The following is an 18,224-nucleotide window of genomic DNA, read 5'->3' as shown; positions in this document are numbered from 1 at the left end:
AAAAGGGGTCAGTTGAGGTGGTTTGGGCATCTGATCATCTTCCGGGCACGTCCCACTGGTAGGAGGCCCCGGGGCAGACCCAGAACACTCTGGAAGGGATTACATATCTCATCTGGCCTGGGAACGCCTTGGTGTCCCCCAGGAGGAGCAATTTGGGTTTTCTATCCTTGCACCACATGCAGCAATTTTGTTCATACCCTCAATAAAAAGCGATAAAGTGGACAGGACAATGTTTGTTTCAAGACATTCTCAAACTCTTCTCAGTTGTAGTTTATTTACTTGATTAGTGAATCATCTGAAAGGCAAACACTCCTCTTTAGTTCTGAAAGGAAAAATAATAGAAAACAAAAGCGTGATGACACTGACAAAGGGCCTTCGGTCACACCTTTTTCACTGCCAATAATGAAAGGAGAAGTCCAACAAAACTGACTTTCAGGTTGGCAAAAAAGAAGTTATGACACTGAATAATAAAAGGTGTGTGATATGAGTAGCAGAGCATGTTGCATGAAATGACTGATGTCATAGGAAATGTGAACTGTTGAGGAACCTAAAAGTCAGTTTTGCCTGGATTTCCCTTCAGACCTCAGTGATGTAGTGGAGGGACCAGCAGGAGGAGCCGACACCAGAAATGAACACAATACTGTTAAAGCTGAGTTATTTAAACATTTGTTTGTAGTTTCTTATTTTTCAGTCTCTGATGAACCCTGCTGTTAATCCTTCCACTGCCACACCACTGGTTTCTTTCTCTGTATCGTCGACACCAACGTTAGATAGATGTAATCACAGCAGAGCATGTTTACATTCACAACCCGACACAACTCTATCTGTCCTTCTGTCGCACTACGACATTGAGCCAGCCGGTCCCGTACGGTGTGCCAAAATGGCCAATATTAAAGTTTATGAAACAAGTAATCATGAAAATAAATGTTTAAAAGGGACCCAACTAACCTGTGATGTTTCAATTAATTTATTAAATTACCTAACTTTCACGGAATTATTTTATCCTTCTTAAATTATTCATTAATATAAATAAACCTAAAATGATATTCCCTGAAAATCTGTTGAGTTTTACCAGTCTTTAAATATTTTACTCCACTGATTCATACAATTATTGTCATTTTGTATTTAGTATTGACCATTTTGGTGTTCCATAGTCCCACACAGATAATTACATAGAAGTAAATAAACATTCTTCTACATTGGAAGACCTCTGGACTTTTCTAGTAACCTAGCATTAAATTAAAATTTGTCTTCACATGGGGGGGTATGACCTCTTTTAAGATTATCTGGAGCAAAGTTAGGACTTTTTTTTTATTTTTAAATCCTAAAACTGACAAGACCTAGACCGATCGAATGTCACTACGAGGACAAAAAGAAGATCGAAAGATGAGAACAAAGAGTTGAGAGGAACAAGCAGTGTATTCTCTGAGGACTGATAACACTGATAAACAGTAGCTATTGTTGAAATCACGCTTCTGAGTGTGCACTGGCCAAACTGATGTTGGACTGCCACTTAAAAAAGGGAATATAAGGAAAAGGAAGGGCTGAGCCAGGCACGGTCAAGGAACCAGCTGCTTTAGCTATTAGCCTTTTGGAACATGAAAAGCAAAATTCACTCCAACAGAAAGGTTTTCACAGTGTCTCATTTTGCTCCTCTAATAAAGATCACTTAACAGACTTGGACGGTAACCCAAGCTTAGACTTTTTATGTTTCACAGCGACATGCAGACCAGCACCCAGAGCCAACAACCAGCCAAACACACACTCTAAGTGCTTCAAACACCTCATCACCTGACTGTTTTAATGACCTGGCAGCTGTTAAAAATGCCAAAATTAGACTTTTCCTCACAATTCCTCTCGAAGATGCAAACAGCAGTTCAGCGAGTGCACAGTGAAAAGCGGGACCTCCACAATGGAGCTACTTGTATACAGACAACTGTGTGTTTGCAGTAACTTAAATAGAAATGACCCGTGGAGGAGACACTGAGCAGAAAGGGTTTGTCTGGTTGATATTCAAAGTGTAAGATGACCTCTGATAATAACTTACAAAGAGCTCTGTTGTCTTTTTGTCCATATTGCTAAAGGACAAACAGATGAGAACATGACAGATGGCATTAACTACATTTCATTATCTACTGAAAGCCAAGTTTTAACAGAGAAAGCTGCTGAAAAATGCAAACAGCAACACCGTGGCTCTGATGGAGCTCTGTGTAACTGGCAAAGAAAACACTTGAGTAATTGTAGTGAGCTGTGTAAACCCTCTTATAATGATGTCATCAGCGACATCATGAAGAAGGTTTGCACTTGTGAAACTATCCTCTCCACTGAGGACAGTTTGTTTAACATCATACACCCTAAACAGAGAGAGAGAGTCCCACACTAACAAAAAATAATGATTAAAATAAAATAATATAATAATCTAACAATATTTCAACTCGGGAAGAGTTTGCAGTTTGGCGCAGTCAGTCCCGGCAGTGCTGAGAGGGATGTTTTTGGCGGCCTGATATTTGCTTGGATTTTAAGACTGAATGGGTGGAAAGGGGTTTTTTGGAAACAGCACGCCTCTGGAAACATGGACCGGCACCTCGCCCCGCCCTCGTTGTGGAGGTGAAGGAGAGAGGCTGCGTGGTCTTCCTCTTTTTTTTGTGTGTGTGTGTGTGTGTTCATTTGTTCTCTTTGTCCTGGGGCAGGCTCAGTCCAGCTCTATGGGGCTGCTGTCCTCCTGGGCTTCCTCGGCTCCGTCGTCCTCCTCCCCCGAACCCATCAGGCTGTTCAGCAGGTTTCCTGCAGGGTGCAACACAGCAATTAATATTCTGTGTAGAGATGTCTTTTTCAAAAGGTGTTTGAATGTTCTTTGTAGCTATTTAACAGAATAGTTAGGACACTTTGGGAAATACACTTGCTCAATTTCTTGCAGAGAGTTAGGTGAGAAAACTGATATCACTCTCACGGCTGTACGGAAATATACAGCTGGAGCCAGTTAGCTTAGCATGAGCACAGCTAGCCTGGATTTATTCAAAAGGTAACAAAAATGCCTACCAGCACCTCTTAAGCTCATTACACCTACACTGCTGTAATGGAAATGTATACTCTTATTTACTGCTTGTATTATTCTACTGTTCATTTCTTATATGTCATATATTTATAAAATATGTTTAAGTGAGATCTGTGTTTCAACTCCTAAGTGTGCAGGTCAGCTCTCAAGCCAGTTTGACTTTTGGTGTGCAGAAATCTTAGAGAAGCTCTTATCTTGTCCCCATCACACAAATTAGAAAACTCTCTGGAGGAAAGCTAAGACAGACAAGCGTCGTCTTTATGAGAGCGTGTGTTGTTGAAACAGAGAGGATCTCTGTTAAAACAGCTTTCACTTTTTTTCTGTCACTGCTGGGAGGCAAATCTGTCGATAAAGATTTGAGTACAACATTATTTGGCAGTTTTTGGTCATGTTAAGTTGTGAGCTTTGTATGTAATAAAACTCTTATAAAACTGCTTTTAGAAATTCACCTGACAATAAGACTACAGGGAGCCACTGCATTCAGTCTAAACGACTGAATCACAAGGTTATTTACGAGAACTTCAGGGTAGAAAACCCTCATGTAACGTTCATTAAAATCAAATGGCGCTGAGCAAATGCTGCCTCAATTGGTTTATGTATTTAATTAGCCGTATGTCATCTCAGATAAAACAAGGAACAAGACCTAACATTAAACTCAGTGACACAATCACAGGTGATCAGGGAACTTCTGTGTAAACAATCCTGAACATCAGCTCAAACAAAGTGTTTGTTCACTCACCTAGCAGCCCACCGTATGATGGAGACTGTTTGGGTGGAACACCAAAGAAAAGCTGTCCTATTCTGTCGAGATACTGAAGAGCAAGAAGATATCACAGAGAAGAGGTAGAGGAGGACAGAGAGACAGGGTTGTGAATAAGACACGTTACAAAATTACACCCAAAATATGTTTACATGGACTGAAATTAGGGGTGTGACGTCATGGCCTAGACTAGCTCTATATGAAAAATGTCTTGAGATAACTTGGACTGAGATAACGGTTATGATTTGGCACTTCATACATAAAACTGACTTGACTTTCATAAGTGTTCCAGGAATTTCACAACTTTGGGAACCCTGATAATACATATGGTATACACATGGTGTGTTGCAGCTGCTGTTACATTACTGAAGGCCGTTTCATACATGATTCATGGGAAGAAATACCTGAGCACTAACACTCACCTCATTATACATGGGGTCCCTCTTCAGGGAAGGTTGATATTGCTCACATAACACTGTGAAAACTGTTAATTTACCCCTGAAGAAATAAAGAGAAGAAACATTCTTTGAGTGGTGTACATTATTATCCTAAATCTATTTTTCTAACACAAACATTTAACTGCTGCGAAGCACTCCAGGAACAAGCTCAGCAGTAGTTCAGATAATGTTATACTTAGGCTCACAACATGGAGAGGTAGTCTGTAGTTGCTGCATAAAATTCGTCATAATCAAATGAGATTAATGCTGCAGTAGGAGATCAGCTAATGCTAGCTTAATTAGCTTATTACACGCTCAGGACTGCTGAAGGAGTCTGTGCAGATATACAACAGAGTGAGACATTATATATAAGACATATGTGGCAGGTCTTAATGAAGTCAGTATGTATATCTAGTGTTAAAGTGTTATCACAACTCACCCATCCACTGCCAGCAGCAGAAACCAGATAAAGTTAAGTAGAGGCTGGACAAAGGGAGGGCCCTTCTCTATGGACGGGTGTTTCTCTGTGTATGTGCTGAACACCACGGAAGCGCTGTTTTTGTTCTTTAAGCAGAGGAACCTGGAGGGTGGAGGTTCAGAGAGGGAAAGGACAGAAATAGATAAAGGACGAGGGATAAAAACAGAAGGAGAAGATGGGAGAGAAAGTGTGACACAGATAAGAGAGTGAGAGACGGTAGACCAGAAACACAGAGAGATCAAAGGCACTTTAAAGAAACTGCTGACAGACAGAAAATGGATCTGACTGCAGGACAAACATGCAGGAGGAGGATGCATCAATACCGCTTTCTCCACTGCACACTCTGAAAGCTACACCTTAAATCTAACAAACAGGTCAGCTTACATTTACTGACATTACAGACTACAGCTGCACTAGAATTTTTTTTAACTAAACATGGAAAGTCATTTCTGCTTTTATATTGCATGAAATCAAAAACAAATATTTTCACTTACTGTAGGACGGCCTGCGCCACAAACATGTCGACCTCGCTGCGGAAGCCTCGTGACGCTGAATACTCCACCAGCATCTGTGCACAGCCCTCCCCGTCAGACGAATGCAGGAAGTGGTAACGAGACTCACTGTAGTTTTGCTCTGAATACACAGAAATATAAAAAAATATATATATATTTTAAACAGTTAAATAGGCATTTCACTCCTTGAAAGACAGTCCCTTCTTCAAACTGGGCTGTCTATGCAGTGAAAAGACACAAATACTTTTGAAATTGGTGCTACATGACCAAAGAAAATGCTGTGACATCGGCTTTTGCATAAGAGCTACCAAACTACACCAACCAACTGAATCTCTGCGCAGAACGAAGCATGCATCTACTGCTAGTTCAACTTGCACCACTCAGCTAGCTCAGCCAAGGTCAGCTGAGGAGGACACCATTAATGTTTACATCTCACGCTGTCACGAGCACGAGCCTCTCGTCCATGAGTAGATGCACACTTCCTTCTGCACTATCATGCAGTTGGCAGGTGTAGTTCAGTAGCAAGAAAATAGTTCCTACATGAAACTGCTCACAACAAAGACTGTGGATTATCTTGAGGAACTGGGTCATGATTTCTGGAAAGAGACATTGTTTTTCGAATTTATTTTGTTGGCGCTTTGAGCACCGCAAGCCGAGTGCCATCTAATTCCATTACAGTGGAGAGAAGGCATACATCTCTATGGCTGATACCTCCAACACTCGGCAACTCACACTAAAACAATCTAGATTGTCCAGTATTTATTGTGACCTGTGTTACACATTTGTTACTATCCTCCACACTTTATAAACTAAATGATTAACTGATTACCTTTCCACAAGGTGACAGCTAGCAGCTGATGTAGTTTTGGGTGGCCCAACTTGCCGGACCCTCCTGTGGACCACTTCAAGGCTCTGGACACAAACGCTACTCTCTCTGGAGAGTTCGGGTCCATCGGGCTGAACAGCTTAGCCAGGCATTCTGTTCAACAAACACACACACACAACCCCAACAAAAATCAGAGAATGTCCTTTCTACGCCCCTCCTCGTGAAAGGCAAACTTCTCTAAATGACATGACGATGTAATGCTGCAGCATTTACAAGTGATTAGAGATGCCCCAAACAGAGTCGGAAGATCAGCAAAGTAGTAGTATCAGTAAAGGTCAATCAATAATGGATCTGTACTGGCTATATATGTAAAGCACAATCCATCACCCACTGTACTCTGGGTATGCCAGCTGTTAAAAATGCCTCACTGCATTAAAGGCTAGTATTTATTAATCAGGACATACTGTAAATATATATATGTTATAATGTTCATGTGTACTCTTTATACATTTCAACTTTGGCTCTTTTTGCAGTGGTTACATTGTCCTTGTAAAGCCTGATTCGCCTCCACAAAAAACTAAATCTATTGGCTTTTACTTTGCTCACCGACAATGAAATGATCAACTTTAAAAGTTGAAATTTAAAGTGCGCCATAGTTGTGTTTTGAAGCCGTGTTAATCTTGCTGTGAAAAGTGCTGTCTGTTGGTTTAACAATTAGTGCAGTAACAATATGAGGACATATTTCTAGGAGTGTAATGATCTATCAGTCTTGATTAATATATAAATTCAATGATACAGTACATTCAATGCAAAGTGAAAACATCAATCCATATCATCTTTAGGATACTCCTTTATTTTGAAATTCTGTGTCACTGCCAAACAGCACCAGGCAGATAATGGCAGCAGCCAAGAAAAAGATGAAGAGGATGACATTATTTACTCTGGAATAAATCAGCAGTGTGGAAATATTTTGGATTTCAGTAAAAACAGAGGTCAACAGACAAAGCATTTGTCATGTAAACAATGCCATTACGAGATAAAACACAATGTACCTACTCGACCAGGCAACTCACTCTGCTAACTTCTTATTACAGCAACATTAACTGTTCCGTTTCAACAATGTTTGGCTGAAAACAAACAAACAAAAAAAAACATGCATGCAGGCCAAAATTCAACTGTGCTGTTCTTTTGGGAGACACAGTGACTTAAACCAATGGTGAGTAAGAAAGAGTATAAATAATACATGTCATTTGTTATGTAAAAGTGGAGAAAAAGTCTGCTAGCTGCGAGGCTAATTTATGCAATGTTAAAGTGCTGAAGCTCATTATTGCTGACCAGCAAAAAAAAAAAAAAATAATATTTAGCCTATGAACCTTAAAAGTTATTACTGTGCTACAGCCAAAAGCAAAACAGAAAGGAGTAGCTGCTTCTTCTGTAACTGACTGTGTTAAATGGGCAGATGATATTGTCTCATTGGTCACACACCCCTGAATTGCATGGTATTGAAATCATGTCATGGCAGAATTTGTGATATCAGCAAATACTGAATCACTGTCCAAAGAATCAATATAATATCGCATCATGATGAAGCCAGTGATTTACAGCCCTAAAAATTCCCCAAAGCAGTTGATGTAAATATGACTCTCTTTCACACAAAAAAAAGACAGTAGACATGAAAGCACAGCATATCTGGAAACTATCTATTCTCGCCTTATTACAAATGTACAGTTTAGTGAAGGTACTCTTTCACAGACTGAAGGCTACCACTTACCTAATATTTCATCATCAACTTTTGCCTCAGATTTCTCCAACACCTCCAGTACCAGCATGGACAGGTCTGCTGCACTGTTTTGCTGGAGATGAAAACACAATAAAGTGTATATTTTATTCCATATTTTTAAAGGAATTAGGTGTTTTACATGAGCAACTTGGGGACTGGGAGGATAAGCTTAATTAAGCAATCTATCTACCTTAGATTAGGGCTGGAAACCTGATAATCTGTGTGCAGCAATAGTGCAGCTACTCTGAAAACAAGTTCATTTATCAATGATGTAATACTTGGGAATAGTCTTGGTCTTGAGACCCCTTTTTTTAAAGTCTCTGTGTCATCTTGGACTCGACTGCATTTTTACTTGTTCTTGTCTCAGTCTCAGAGACACTGAGAGGACTCAAGATTTTATTTCAAGACTGGACAGGGCACCAGTCATTTGTTTTTATGGAAATGTGGATCTTTCAGATCAGTTTGAGGATAACTACGGTTTGCATGTCTAGATTTTATCACAAGTGTGTCATGCTGTGTGGATCTTGCACTGGGCTGGTCTTGGTCCTGTCACGGTCTCGATACACTCTGGTCTTGGTCTCAGTTTAAGTGGTCTAAACTACAAAACTGTTATGTACAATGTGAAGAGTGAAAGTTTCATTCTTACATACACCGTGTCACTTGTGAATGACAAGTTTATAGACATTACTCTGGTATTACAATCATACTAAAGTAGACAAACACAGTCGCCCAACAAAGCTACTTTGGAACATGACATTTTAAATTTCTCTGTCGAGGGTGTTTCCATGAACATGTGTACACCTGACATTTAACACTTGGTGTGGGATACACCAGATCAGCTACTCCGGCAGAAATCTAGTGTAATACGTACCTGATTATAGCTGAAGAAGAGTAGAGCGCCATTGTACATCAGCTCCCTGGCCTCAGCATGTTTTGCCTGTGCCATGTACCTGATGGAGGACAGGAGCCCCAGCGTTACACATGAAGTATTATCCCTTATCGGGACAGACACGAGGTTTGTTTGCATCACTCAAGACTATTCCCACACAGGGCTGCAAGATAAGATATGTGCACGCTGGCTTTGCTTGAGGTACAAAACAAGGTATCATGAGTATTGCAATGTGTATAACAACTTTCCTGAAGACCACAGAGCAGCTGCAACATTTTTTTTTATTTTTTCCATCTTGCCTTTATGAGGATTTTATTACAAACATGACTGTTAGTCATGAGAAATAGCAAGACAATGACAAAGAGGCAGGAGGATAATAAACCCACTCTGTAATGAAGGAGGACTGGCTTTCACTGGTCTGAATTCAGAACAAATCACCTTCTTTGGTTAACTATGCTCCAGGCAGATATCCAACCAGTTTAGCAGCACTTCTAATCTATTCATTACCCAAAACAGCATCCAGTTTTCTCTTGGTATGCAATCACTGATAGGTGTGTGAATGTTCCTTAATGAAATAGACAGACACTAGAAAAGAGACCATAACTGATAACTGTCTTATCCTAGATTCGGCAATTTTGACTACAGACCATGTAAGCGTAACCAGCTGCAAATCTAGATTAAATAAATATACTTTACAGTGGGCAATTACATGTCTAACGTTAATCATAGATAACGTTAGCTAGCTCAGACTGCGGCGTTGCAGTATGTTGCTATCTGGCTAAATGCTAACACAGCTGGACAGCTTCAACAGATGTTGAGGAAACGACAACAAAGCAGTTAGCAGCTACAATCTGTTAATTCGCAAGTGTTTTTCCATTAACGTTTAAACACTGTCTTGCATCAATGACCCAGCTAATTCTGCTTCGGCTATCATTGGTTGTGTTGCTGAACACGTAGCTAGCTAACTAGCCGTAGTTAGCAGTCCCATTTTGTGTTTGTTAAAGATTGACGGCGCAGCTGTCCACACGAACAGCCGGACCAACATGAGTGGGTGGGTCCGTGGTGGAATTCACCCAATCACAAACGGACAGGCATAGAAGCAAGGTTGACAGTGGAATGATCTGGAACAGGTAGGCCCCAAAACCAAATGACAATTACAACTGCACCTAGTGACATGAAACGGAGCCTTACCTAAAAAATAAAGTCCTGTACATCTGATGTGCTTCATAGTAATCCCCTTTTTCTACGCTGGCTCGCAGTTTTCCTTCCACCCGTTGTACGCCTCCACGGTTTCTGGCACTGGAGCACCTCAGAGACTCCTGCTCAGACATCGTCGTTGCTCCGCAGCAGCGCTCGAGCCAAGTGTTGACAGTGGGAGACCGGAAAGCTTTAAATAAAACAGACCCTCCTCGCTTGCCGTAGCCGGCGTGTTGTGGTTATGGGTTGGGAGATACTGGCAACACAATTTATGAAACTTGACCAGCTAAGCACCATAAAGGCAGCATGGTCATAGTAAGGTTAGAGGAAATAAGACTTTGTGGTTAGTGAAGTGGTCATGATCACAAGGTTTTGTGAGGTTTGTCTGAGTAGACTCTCCCTCGAGCCAAGTATTATTTATTCCCTACTGTCAGGGACGACCCTAGACTTTTGGGGGCCCTCTTAATGTAACATGTTGTCATTTAACATGGCACTGAACCAGCTTGCATCTTGCAAATATTGTGCAAATAGAACAAGCATGTAAAGACTAAAGTGGGACCTCATAATTGCAACACTACGTTTAAACAGTAGATACACAGTAAATTCAGTACTTTCTCCATTACCACCTAAAGATATTGCTGATCCTTCTCAGTGTAGTCTGCGCTTGTACTGCCCAATGATCCAGCATATCGTCTACTGTCAAACTTAAGCACAAAACATTTTCTTTTATACATTTTAAAATATAAAATACTATTTATACTATCTCAGCAAGCATTTTATATATTCTTGATAATATGAGAGATTAATGAAAAATATTTTATTATTAGTTTAAGAAGATAGAGTTGCAACAAAATAATTGATGTAGTTTACAGTTTACCTTAAAATATTCAGTAAAAACTAAACTGAAATTATCTCTCATTTCTTTAGTTTGTAAACAACAACAGTAACTCAGAGTGAGATTCAGATTCTGTATACAGTATAAATAGTACAATAAAATAAAATCTACCAAGAATTACACATTTAAACAGCTCCCAAATACACAAAATGCCCCCTGGGATTTATTCATATAAATCAACAGGTGATTTCCTACTTTTTTAGCAAAAATCCTGAATGATTGAGATGGGGTGTTTTTTTCACCTGGACCTTTATGCTCTGCCATTTATCCTCTAAAAATCACGCTGTAACCTGTGACAGGCTGTTATGCTACAATGGCTATTGCACATTCACATATATGTAGTTTTTTGTTGAGCCGCAAACATCATGTATGTTTAGATTACCAAAGGTTTATGACAAAATCATTTGACGACACCAGCTCCCTTTCTCTCCCTTTGTGCCGCTGCCAGAGGAGCCGCAGAATGAGTTCCCTCTGAGCTGTAATTTGCTAAAAGAGTCTGAGAAGTCCAGAACTGTTCATAAAACACTGAGGACGTCACAGTTTATATTTCACACTACTGAAGCTGTTCTTCTTTTTGGAACCACAGCGGAGTCGGTAATAGTTTAGCTTTTAGCCATGCTTGTTGTTGCTGTAGATATGACGTCCTTATATAAACAAGTCAGAACAACTTAACAAATCATCAGTGTAATTAAAGAAATTTGTTTTTGTGACATGCTGATGTTGTAACCACATTTTAGCTAGTTAAAAAAAGAGGGTGAAAGGAGGTCTTAGACATTCAGGCCCAGTATCAACTAGTTTTCAACTAGTGTTGAAATCTGGTTTGGTGCTCAGTGGGCCAGGCTGAATACTTGATGGTTATTATTTACTGACAGATGTGCATAGAAACTGCCCAGTATTCTCAGCTAATCAACATTTTAAATTCAATACTCAATGTCAATCCATTGCTTTCCCTCTTGCATTAATTCAGAGCTTTAACTAAACTTTGACTTAGAGAGTAGATAGTCATTGTATTGTAAAATTATGTGTGTGTAACATTGACACCTGAGTGAGCATAGGACTGCCCGGCTCTGCTTGTGGGACAGGGTTAGGGGTTATGTTTGGTGCAATTAGGGGCCTCTGGTGGCTTATGTGTTAGGCCAGCTCTACCTATTATTCATGATAGGGGAAAGAGAACACTATTAAATGTGTCACTTTATGTCCTCAATCACAATCACATTTTACTGAAAAATAACACAAGTACTGTGCCTCTGCTGTAAGAGACGGTGTGTCAATAGAAAACAACCAGTCAATAAATCTGTTCCATAAATCTGTGTTCTTTATTCAGCAGCGGGGGAAGGCTGGCCTAAGGCATCAAATGTGCCAACACTGATATATAAGCTGCCATGTGATAGACATGGCATGAAAGTTATCTACCTTATTCCTAGCCCCCATGATACCTTGCATAAATTACTGTTCATGGCACTGTTCCAATGGTAACAGTGCCATGAATGGTACACTAATCCTCTTTCCTAATGTGACTGGAAAATAAAAAATGGAAAACACCACCTGTTCATCTCAGATGGGAAAGTGTGATCATACCTCTGCCATCTCTGACAGCCATCTCATTTCTGATTTCTTAAAACTCATAAACAGACACTAACACATTCAGGGAACATAATTCTGTATTAATTTAAGCTCATGTAAAGTGAATACACGTAATGTTTACCAGCTAATGCTAACGTAGATAATGCTAAAGGAACTGCCACTGGTGGTTAGCCAACAAGATTAGCCACTGGGTCTAACTATAGAAAGCCAGTGCATACTACTCTTTCCACTATCTCCCCAGGAGTTGCACCCATAATCATTGCTACAGATGCACCCTCAGAAATAAGGTGGATGGAGTGCCCCAGGAATGAGTCCTAAAACCCAGAAATTAATTAGTATTTTATCACTCATGGTTCCCTTGTCTCAAATTCAATTATTTTTTTAAACAGATTTTTTGGTTAGATACCTTTTTTTTTTTTTTTTTAAAGATTTTTGGGGGGCTTTTTAGCCTTTAATGTATAGGACAGACAAGTGTGAGTGATCTGCAGCAAAGGGCCACAGGCTGGGGTCGAGCAGCGGCCCGGGCTTGACCCTGGCGTGTGAGTGACATGCAGCAAAGGGCCACAGGCCGGGGTCGAGCCCGGGCCGCTGCGGCAACAGCCTTGTACATGGGGCACCTGGTCTACCACTAAGCCACCAGCGCCCCTGGTTAGATACCTGAAACAATGTCTGTGGTTCACACAAGCTTAAGAGACTTTCATGTTTTGTTCAACGACATAATATTCATCACTAAATGCTCCACTCATGAACTATGAAGCTTCTAAGTGTCTTTTAAAAGACGGTTGCTAACAAGTCATCATACTGTGCCGCACTAAAGACAGCTTTACAGGCTTGTTATGGTGTTGACGTTAAGTGACCGTAGCGTAGTTCAGTTTTAGCCTAACGTTAGCTTTTTACATGTGGCAGTTGAATTTAGGGTTCAATAATCATGAAAGTGGTGACCATTTGTGAAGATTATCTTGCTGAAAACACGTAAGCATCATAAACGTTTGTTTGCCACAAAGCTTATTTTCAGCAATAATCCAAAATCCAATGGAAAAATCCCACAGGCTATTTGATGAGGGAACCAGTGTGATGCTAATTTACGTGTCGGCCTACAGAAAAACGTCCTTTCTGGGGCACTCTATTGGTGACGTTACTAATCTAGCTAGCCAACGTAGGTTTGAACCTCAGATTTTAGGGAAGTGCACAGATATCGCCCCCTTAGTAGAAGAATGTGAGAACACCTCATTAGTAACAAACTTTCAGACATTTTAGGGGACATAAATACTTTAACAATGTGATACCTTATTTTGAAAAACTTTCGAAGGTTGAGATGGCCTTTTGCTAAAATATCCACTTAAACTATATAACTTGAGTTAAAAACACAAGCATCCATTTCCGCCAACTGCGTGTCTTTGCCCTAAACACTGGATACCAGCTGCATAAAAGTCAGTTAACAACAGTGCCAATGCATCATGTAAGTCCAGTGGATGTCAGCAGATGGTGCTGTGGTGAAACCTAAATCACTTCACTAGGTAGTATTTAGATTTTACAGTGATCCAGGCTGTGCATCTCCCTGTCATCCTGAGTCTTCATGTTGGTTAGACACAGTAATTCAGTCCCCTTTCTCCACCCTCTTCCTCTCAGTCTGGCACTTCTTCAGGCAGTCCTCACACAGGGAGCTCTCCTTGACCAGGTAAAGCTGCTCCGTTATCATGAGTGACTTGTGGCCCGGTGCCTTCTCAGTGAGGATGGGGTTCCTGTCCAGGTTGACCTTCTCCAGCTGATTCAGCCTCGCAAGGCAGCCAGGGACACGGGTGAATTGGTTGTCAGAAAGGCCGAGGTGGCGGAGCTCCTTCAGAGCACCGATGGAGGGGGGAAGAGTCTCCAGCTGGTTGAGACCCAGGTTGAGGGTGTGGAGTTTCTTCAGCAGGCCAAGCTCACTGGGGAGGCTCGTCAGACGGTTGTTACACAGATTCAAAACCAGCAGGTTCTGGAGACGGCCGATAGTCTCGGGGAGCTGCTCCAGCTGCAATAAAAACATTGACACATTATGTGATACACAGCATAATGCCAAACACCAATTTACGATTTCAATACTAACTATCCAAGCCCAATTGGAGGTGACTCCGATTACATTGTAGGGGTTATTTTCTTAGACCTAGGTCCCCCAGAGCCACAGAGTATATAAAACAGCTGTTTTGTGTCACCAACAAAGGCAAATAGTCAAATAAACCAAAATTATTCTAATAGTTTTCTGTCATACTCACATAGTTGCTGTGCAGATCCAAAACCTGGATGCGGATGAAATATTCAATAAAGTCGGGGACCTTTCTGATCAGGTTCCTGCTCAGGTCAAGTTCATCCACATCATACAGCTTCTGGATGCACTTTGGCACCACATCGACCTCCTTAAAACTGAGATTCAGACGACGTTTACCTTCCAGCGTCAACTCCACGCAGTTCTGAGCCACTTTCAGGGTGATGGTTTTACTTTTAGCCTGTTTGTTTTTCTTTCCTTTGGCCATCCTGCTGCACGGAGACACGGGACAGTGACAGGTCTGTAGTTAACAGGGTTCAGTAATGTGCTGTGACGGAGGAGTTGACAGTGGAACCGGTTTGCAAGATTATGTTACCCAACACAGTCCAGCCAACTGAAACAGTAGACAAAGTCCAGTTGTACCTCTTCTTGGATATCCACAACATCATCACCGTTGTTCCATGACAAAGCAAATTAACTAAGACTATGTAGGAGTTTTGGGTTGGGTGCTTTAAACACATTTCTAATGATACAAATAATTTCATGATCAAGAAACTTTTTAATATCTTACCAGCTTTAATGAGTCTGTCTTCTTAGATCCAGCACAGCGAATACCAGGAAAGAGACAAAAGGGACTCCAAACCCATACTGCAACATCAGTGTCACCTAACTTTTTGATCTCTTTCTCCAGCCTGAGAATCACACTCTACATCAAGTTTTGAGCTATGAATAAATCCAGTCAGATTGTATTTAAACGAGGCGAGAGCAGGCAAGTTGTGCAGTAGCTGTTTGTCATACTGACTCACTTCACCAGACACAGAATCTGTTTTCTTTAGTTCCCAGGCAACTTCTTTGCTCTCAGGAGACTTTATAGCTGTGAGCAGCTACAGCAGGACACTTTGTTCTTTGGGTGAATGTATTTGGAGGAAATTTTGACGGATTACAGTGACTGTTTCTAGGATTATCCTGTTTAAAAAAAACATTACACATGAAGGTGTTGATGTTGCTCACTGATCCATTATGTAGGCCTGCTATGTGTCTAAGAAAAGCTGGGGGACTGATCTGCTGATTATATAGGATTTTGATTTTAAGTGGACAATTCCAGCAGTCCAAAAAACTAAAAGAGGAAAAGTATGCAGTGGATTTTGTACCCTGCTCATGTATTTATTTTTTCTTTTACCTCTTCCAAACCTCGTCATAAAAAACACACAATTACAGTTCCACTGCAACAATATGTGTATTCACACCTCCATGGGAGTCAACCTACACATTACTTTACATTGACTTTTTTCAGTCACTGTATACTCACTATTACAGAAATACTGTTGACATTCTAGTGGCTCATCTACAGTTTGTTTTACACTGCATATTTATGTAATTTTTGTATGTAAAGATTTTTAAAAAAAAAAAAAAAATGCTGCAGCCTATTTAGAGATTTCCCTTCATAAACTGGTCCTATATATCCTGCTTGTTGGAAATACACTAGGGTTGTCAGCATTAATGTGTTATTTAAAAAAGTTCAAATTATAAAGCACATTTCTTTGCATCTCTGGTAAGAATTGCTTCACTTTGTTAATGTGTATGCAATGCAATTAAAACTTAACTATTGAAATCAGCAGTTGTGATTAAGAAAAAATTAAATGTTTGACAGCCCTAAAATAAACATATTGGAGGAAAACATCTGATAATCAAACAGGCCAGAATAAGAAAAATGATAAATTCAAGGCACTCTTCAAAAATATATAAAAAGCTTTAATCACGAACTAGTTCATTATGGATCAATAAAAACAGGCTTAAAATCAGCCAACATGTTTTGACCAACACACAGGCCATTTCTAGTTTTATATCTGAAATTACAGCAATGTTTGATTTTTTTTTTTCCTCTCATAATTGATCCCAGAAGTCCCTTATGCTCCACTATTTAAAACAATTTAAATCTGATTTAAATGTTTGTTTATGGTGATTTTTTTTATTTATTTATTTATTTTCGAAAAAAAAAAAAAGCTAAATAAATGATTTGGAAACATAAAATTCAGTTTTAAGAAGATACAAATCTTTTTTGACAATAAAAAATACAAAAAGTTATTATTATCATTAAAAATAATTGTTAAAAAAAAAAAGTACAAATAAAGTTAAGGCTGCAAGCACTGATGAACCTACCTGCATGGGATACAGGCCAGTTTTCAGTTGACACTGCCAGGAGTTATTTCCTGTGTGGAGTGTGTGATTCTGGAAATTACTTATTACAAAACTTTTGTACTACTTACTGTGCCCATCAGGTGGCGCTAGAGAACATGCACTAAATGTGCTATGTTGTGTATAAAGTTTCAACCACATAACCTAAATTTCATGTAAATCCAATTATGTACTATTTTTGGCATGTAGATATCCTCAGGCCTGAACTCTTATAAAGCATGAGAAATTTGGGGCAAATAAGGAAATGTACAGTAAAGTTACAACAACTTCCTGTGTCATTGTGAAACATGCAAAATGGCAATCAAGCCCTGGCAATGTCTGTCCACCAAAACCCACAATATTCACAAGAACGCATCATCAACACCTTAAGGTTTTTCTGACCACATTTGAGGTGGATCTGGTCAATCTGGTGGGTCAACCCACTAATCTCTAGGCAGATTGGATCATGTACACTCAAGTTACAACAACTTATGGCCAAACGCATAAAACGGTTGCCATGCCAAGGCAACATCGTTGCATGAAAACAAAAGCTTTTAACAACTATTCATCTTTTAACAACTTTTCAGAACACAATATCTATCTCACGTCTGGAAGAGGGATCCCTCCTCAGTTGCTCTTTCTGAGGTTTCTACCATTGTTTCCCTGTAAAAAGTTTTTTGGGGAGTATTTCCTTATCCACTGTGAGGGTCCAAGGACAGAGGTTTGTTGTATGCTGTAAAGCCCTCTGAGGCAAATTGTGATTTGTGGTACCGGGCTTTGAATTGGCTTTGAATTGAACTGAAATTGTTAAGGTCTTCAGATTGCACAGACCAAATTTGATCAAATTAAATCTTTAGGAGGAGTTTGTAAGAGTTCAGTGTCTGTAAATGGCCAAAAATGCTATAAAACTACACAGAAAATTAAAAATGTCTTACTTTCTGTTGAATTCAGGGTATGGCCCCAAGAGACTTTTTATTAGTCTGGAGAAGATACATCTGCATACCAAATTTCATTGATCTTCATCAAATTTGAAGGTGGGGGCTTTTCGTTGAAAACTCTTATGGGACACTGTAAAGCCATTCTGCCACACCTGAGCATGAGACCCATAAAACATCAAAATTTTAGTACTGATATGTGTGCCAAGTTTTGCACCCTCACCTTTAGCCCCTCAGAAATGCAGTTAATTTGAGAGAATAATGATACTTCCTTCAGTGTCAGCTGGACCTTCGCAACAGTCAGTGCTCGGGCCCTAAATATAAGTAGAAAGTATACAGTACTGACCTGCTTAACTCTGCTGTGTTTGTAAATAGTTTCCAGTCTGACCCCTTTACCAGGCTTTAATATGATACAGCATTCACATGCTGCATGAATCTCAGCCTCTCCTTCTGTCACAC

At 40.0% G+C, this 18,224-nt stretch overlaps 2 protein-coding genes across 3 annotated transcripts; both read right to left on the bottom strand.

The window, feature by feature from the left end:
• Positions 1–257: 257 nt before the first annotated feature.
• get4 (guided entry of tail-anchored proteins factor 4) lies at positions 258–10,125 on the bottom strand. The gene is made up of 9 exons (XM_049562852.1): positions 9,929–10,125; positions 8,720–8,798; positions 7,840–7,921; positions 6,072–6,221; positions 5,225–5,363; positions 4,692–4,832; positions 4,238–4,313; positions 3,795–3,867; positions 258–2,784 (listed from the first exon to the last, which is right to left on the bottom strand). The coding sequence occupies exons 1-9, from the start codon at positions 10,066–10,068 to the stop codon at positions 2,693–2,695; spliced, it is 972 nt and encodes a 323-aa protein (XP_049418809.1). The 5' UTR covers positions 10,069–10,125; the 3' UTR covers positions 258–2,692.
• A 2,792-nt stretch (positions 10,126–12,917) lies between these two features.
• Positions 12,918–15,370, bottom strand: LOC125880736 (leucine-rich repeat-containing protein 18-like). 2 transcript variants are annotated; one of them, XM_049563453.1, is made up of 3 exons: positions 15,227–15,370; positions 14,666–15,049; positions 12,918–14,424 (listed from the first exon to the last, which is right to left on the bottom strand). In XM_049563453.1, the coding sequence occupies exons 2-3, from the start codon at positions 14,921–14,923 to the stop codon at positions 14,011–14,013; spliced, it is 672 nt and encodes a 223-aa protein (XP_049419410.1). In that variant the 5' UTR covers positions 14,924–15,049; positions 15,227–15,370; the 3' UTR covers positions 12,918–14,010. The 2 variants fall into 2 exon arrangements, with proteins under 2 accessions (XP_049419410.1, XP_049419409.1); XM_049563452.1 differs by having other exon boundaries at positions 14,666–14,927.
• Between the last annotated feature and the right edge of the window lie 2,854 nt (positions 15,371–18,224).

This window comes from Epinephelus fuscoguttatus, linkage group LG20 (genome assembly GCF_011397635.1).
Source record: "Epinephelus fuscoguttatus linkage group LG20, E.fuscoguttatus.final_Chr_v1".
NCBI classification, from domain to species: Eukaryota; Metazoa; Chordata; class Actinopteri; order Perciformes; family Serranidae; genus Epinephelus; species Epinephelus fuscoguttatus.
The sequence above is the reverse complement of the archived record's forward strand: the minus strand, read 5'-3'. Positions and strand labels throughout refer to the sequence as shown.

What these genes read in the sequence shown, in the direction of transcription:
- get4 (XM_049562852.1), bottom strand. Translation starts at nt 10,068, where the DNA reads ATGTCTGAGCAGGAGTCTCTGAGGTGCTCCAGTGCCAGAAACCGTGGA. An exon ending in AGCTGTCACCTTGTGGAAAG is followed by an intron (nt 5,364 to 6,071) that starts GTAATCAGTTAA and finishes CTGTGTATTCAG; the next exon opens with AGCAAAACTACAGTGAGTCT. An exon ending in CTGCTGCTGGCAGTGGATGG is followed by an intron (nt 4,314 to 4,691) that starts GTGAGTTGTGAT and finishes TTATTTCTTCAG; the next exon opens with GGGTAAATTAACAGTTTTCA.
- LOC125880736 (XM_049563453.1), bottom strand. Translation starts at nt 14,923, where the DNA reads ATGGCCAAAGGAAAGAAAAACAAACAGGCTAAAAGTAAAACCATCACC. An exon ending in TGGATCTGCACAGCAACTAT is followed by an intron (nt 14,425 to 14,665) that starts GTGAGTATGACA and finishes TTTTTATTGCAG; the next exon opens with CTGGAGCAGCTCCCCGAGAC.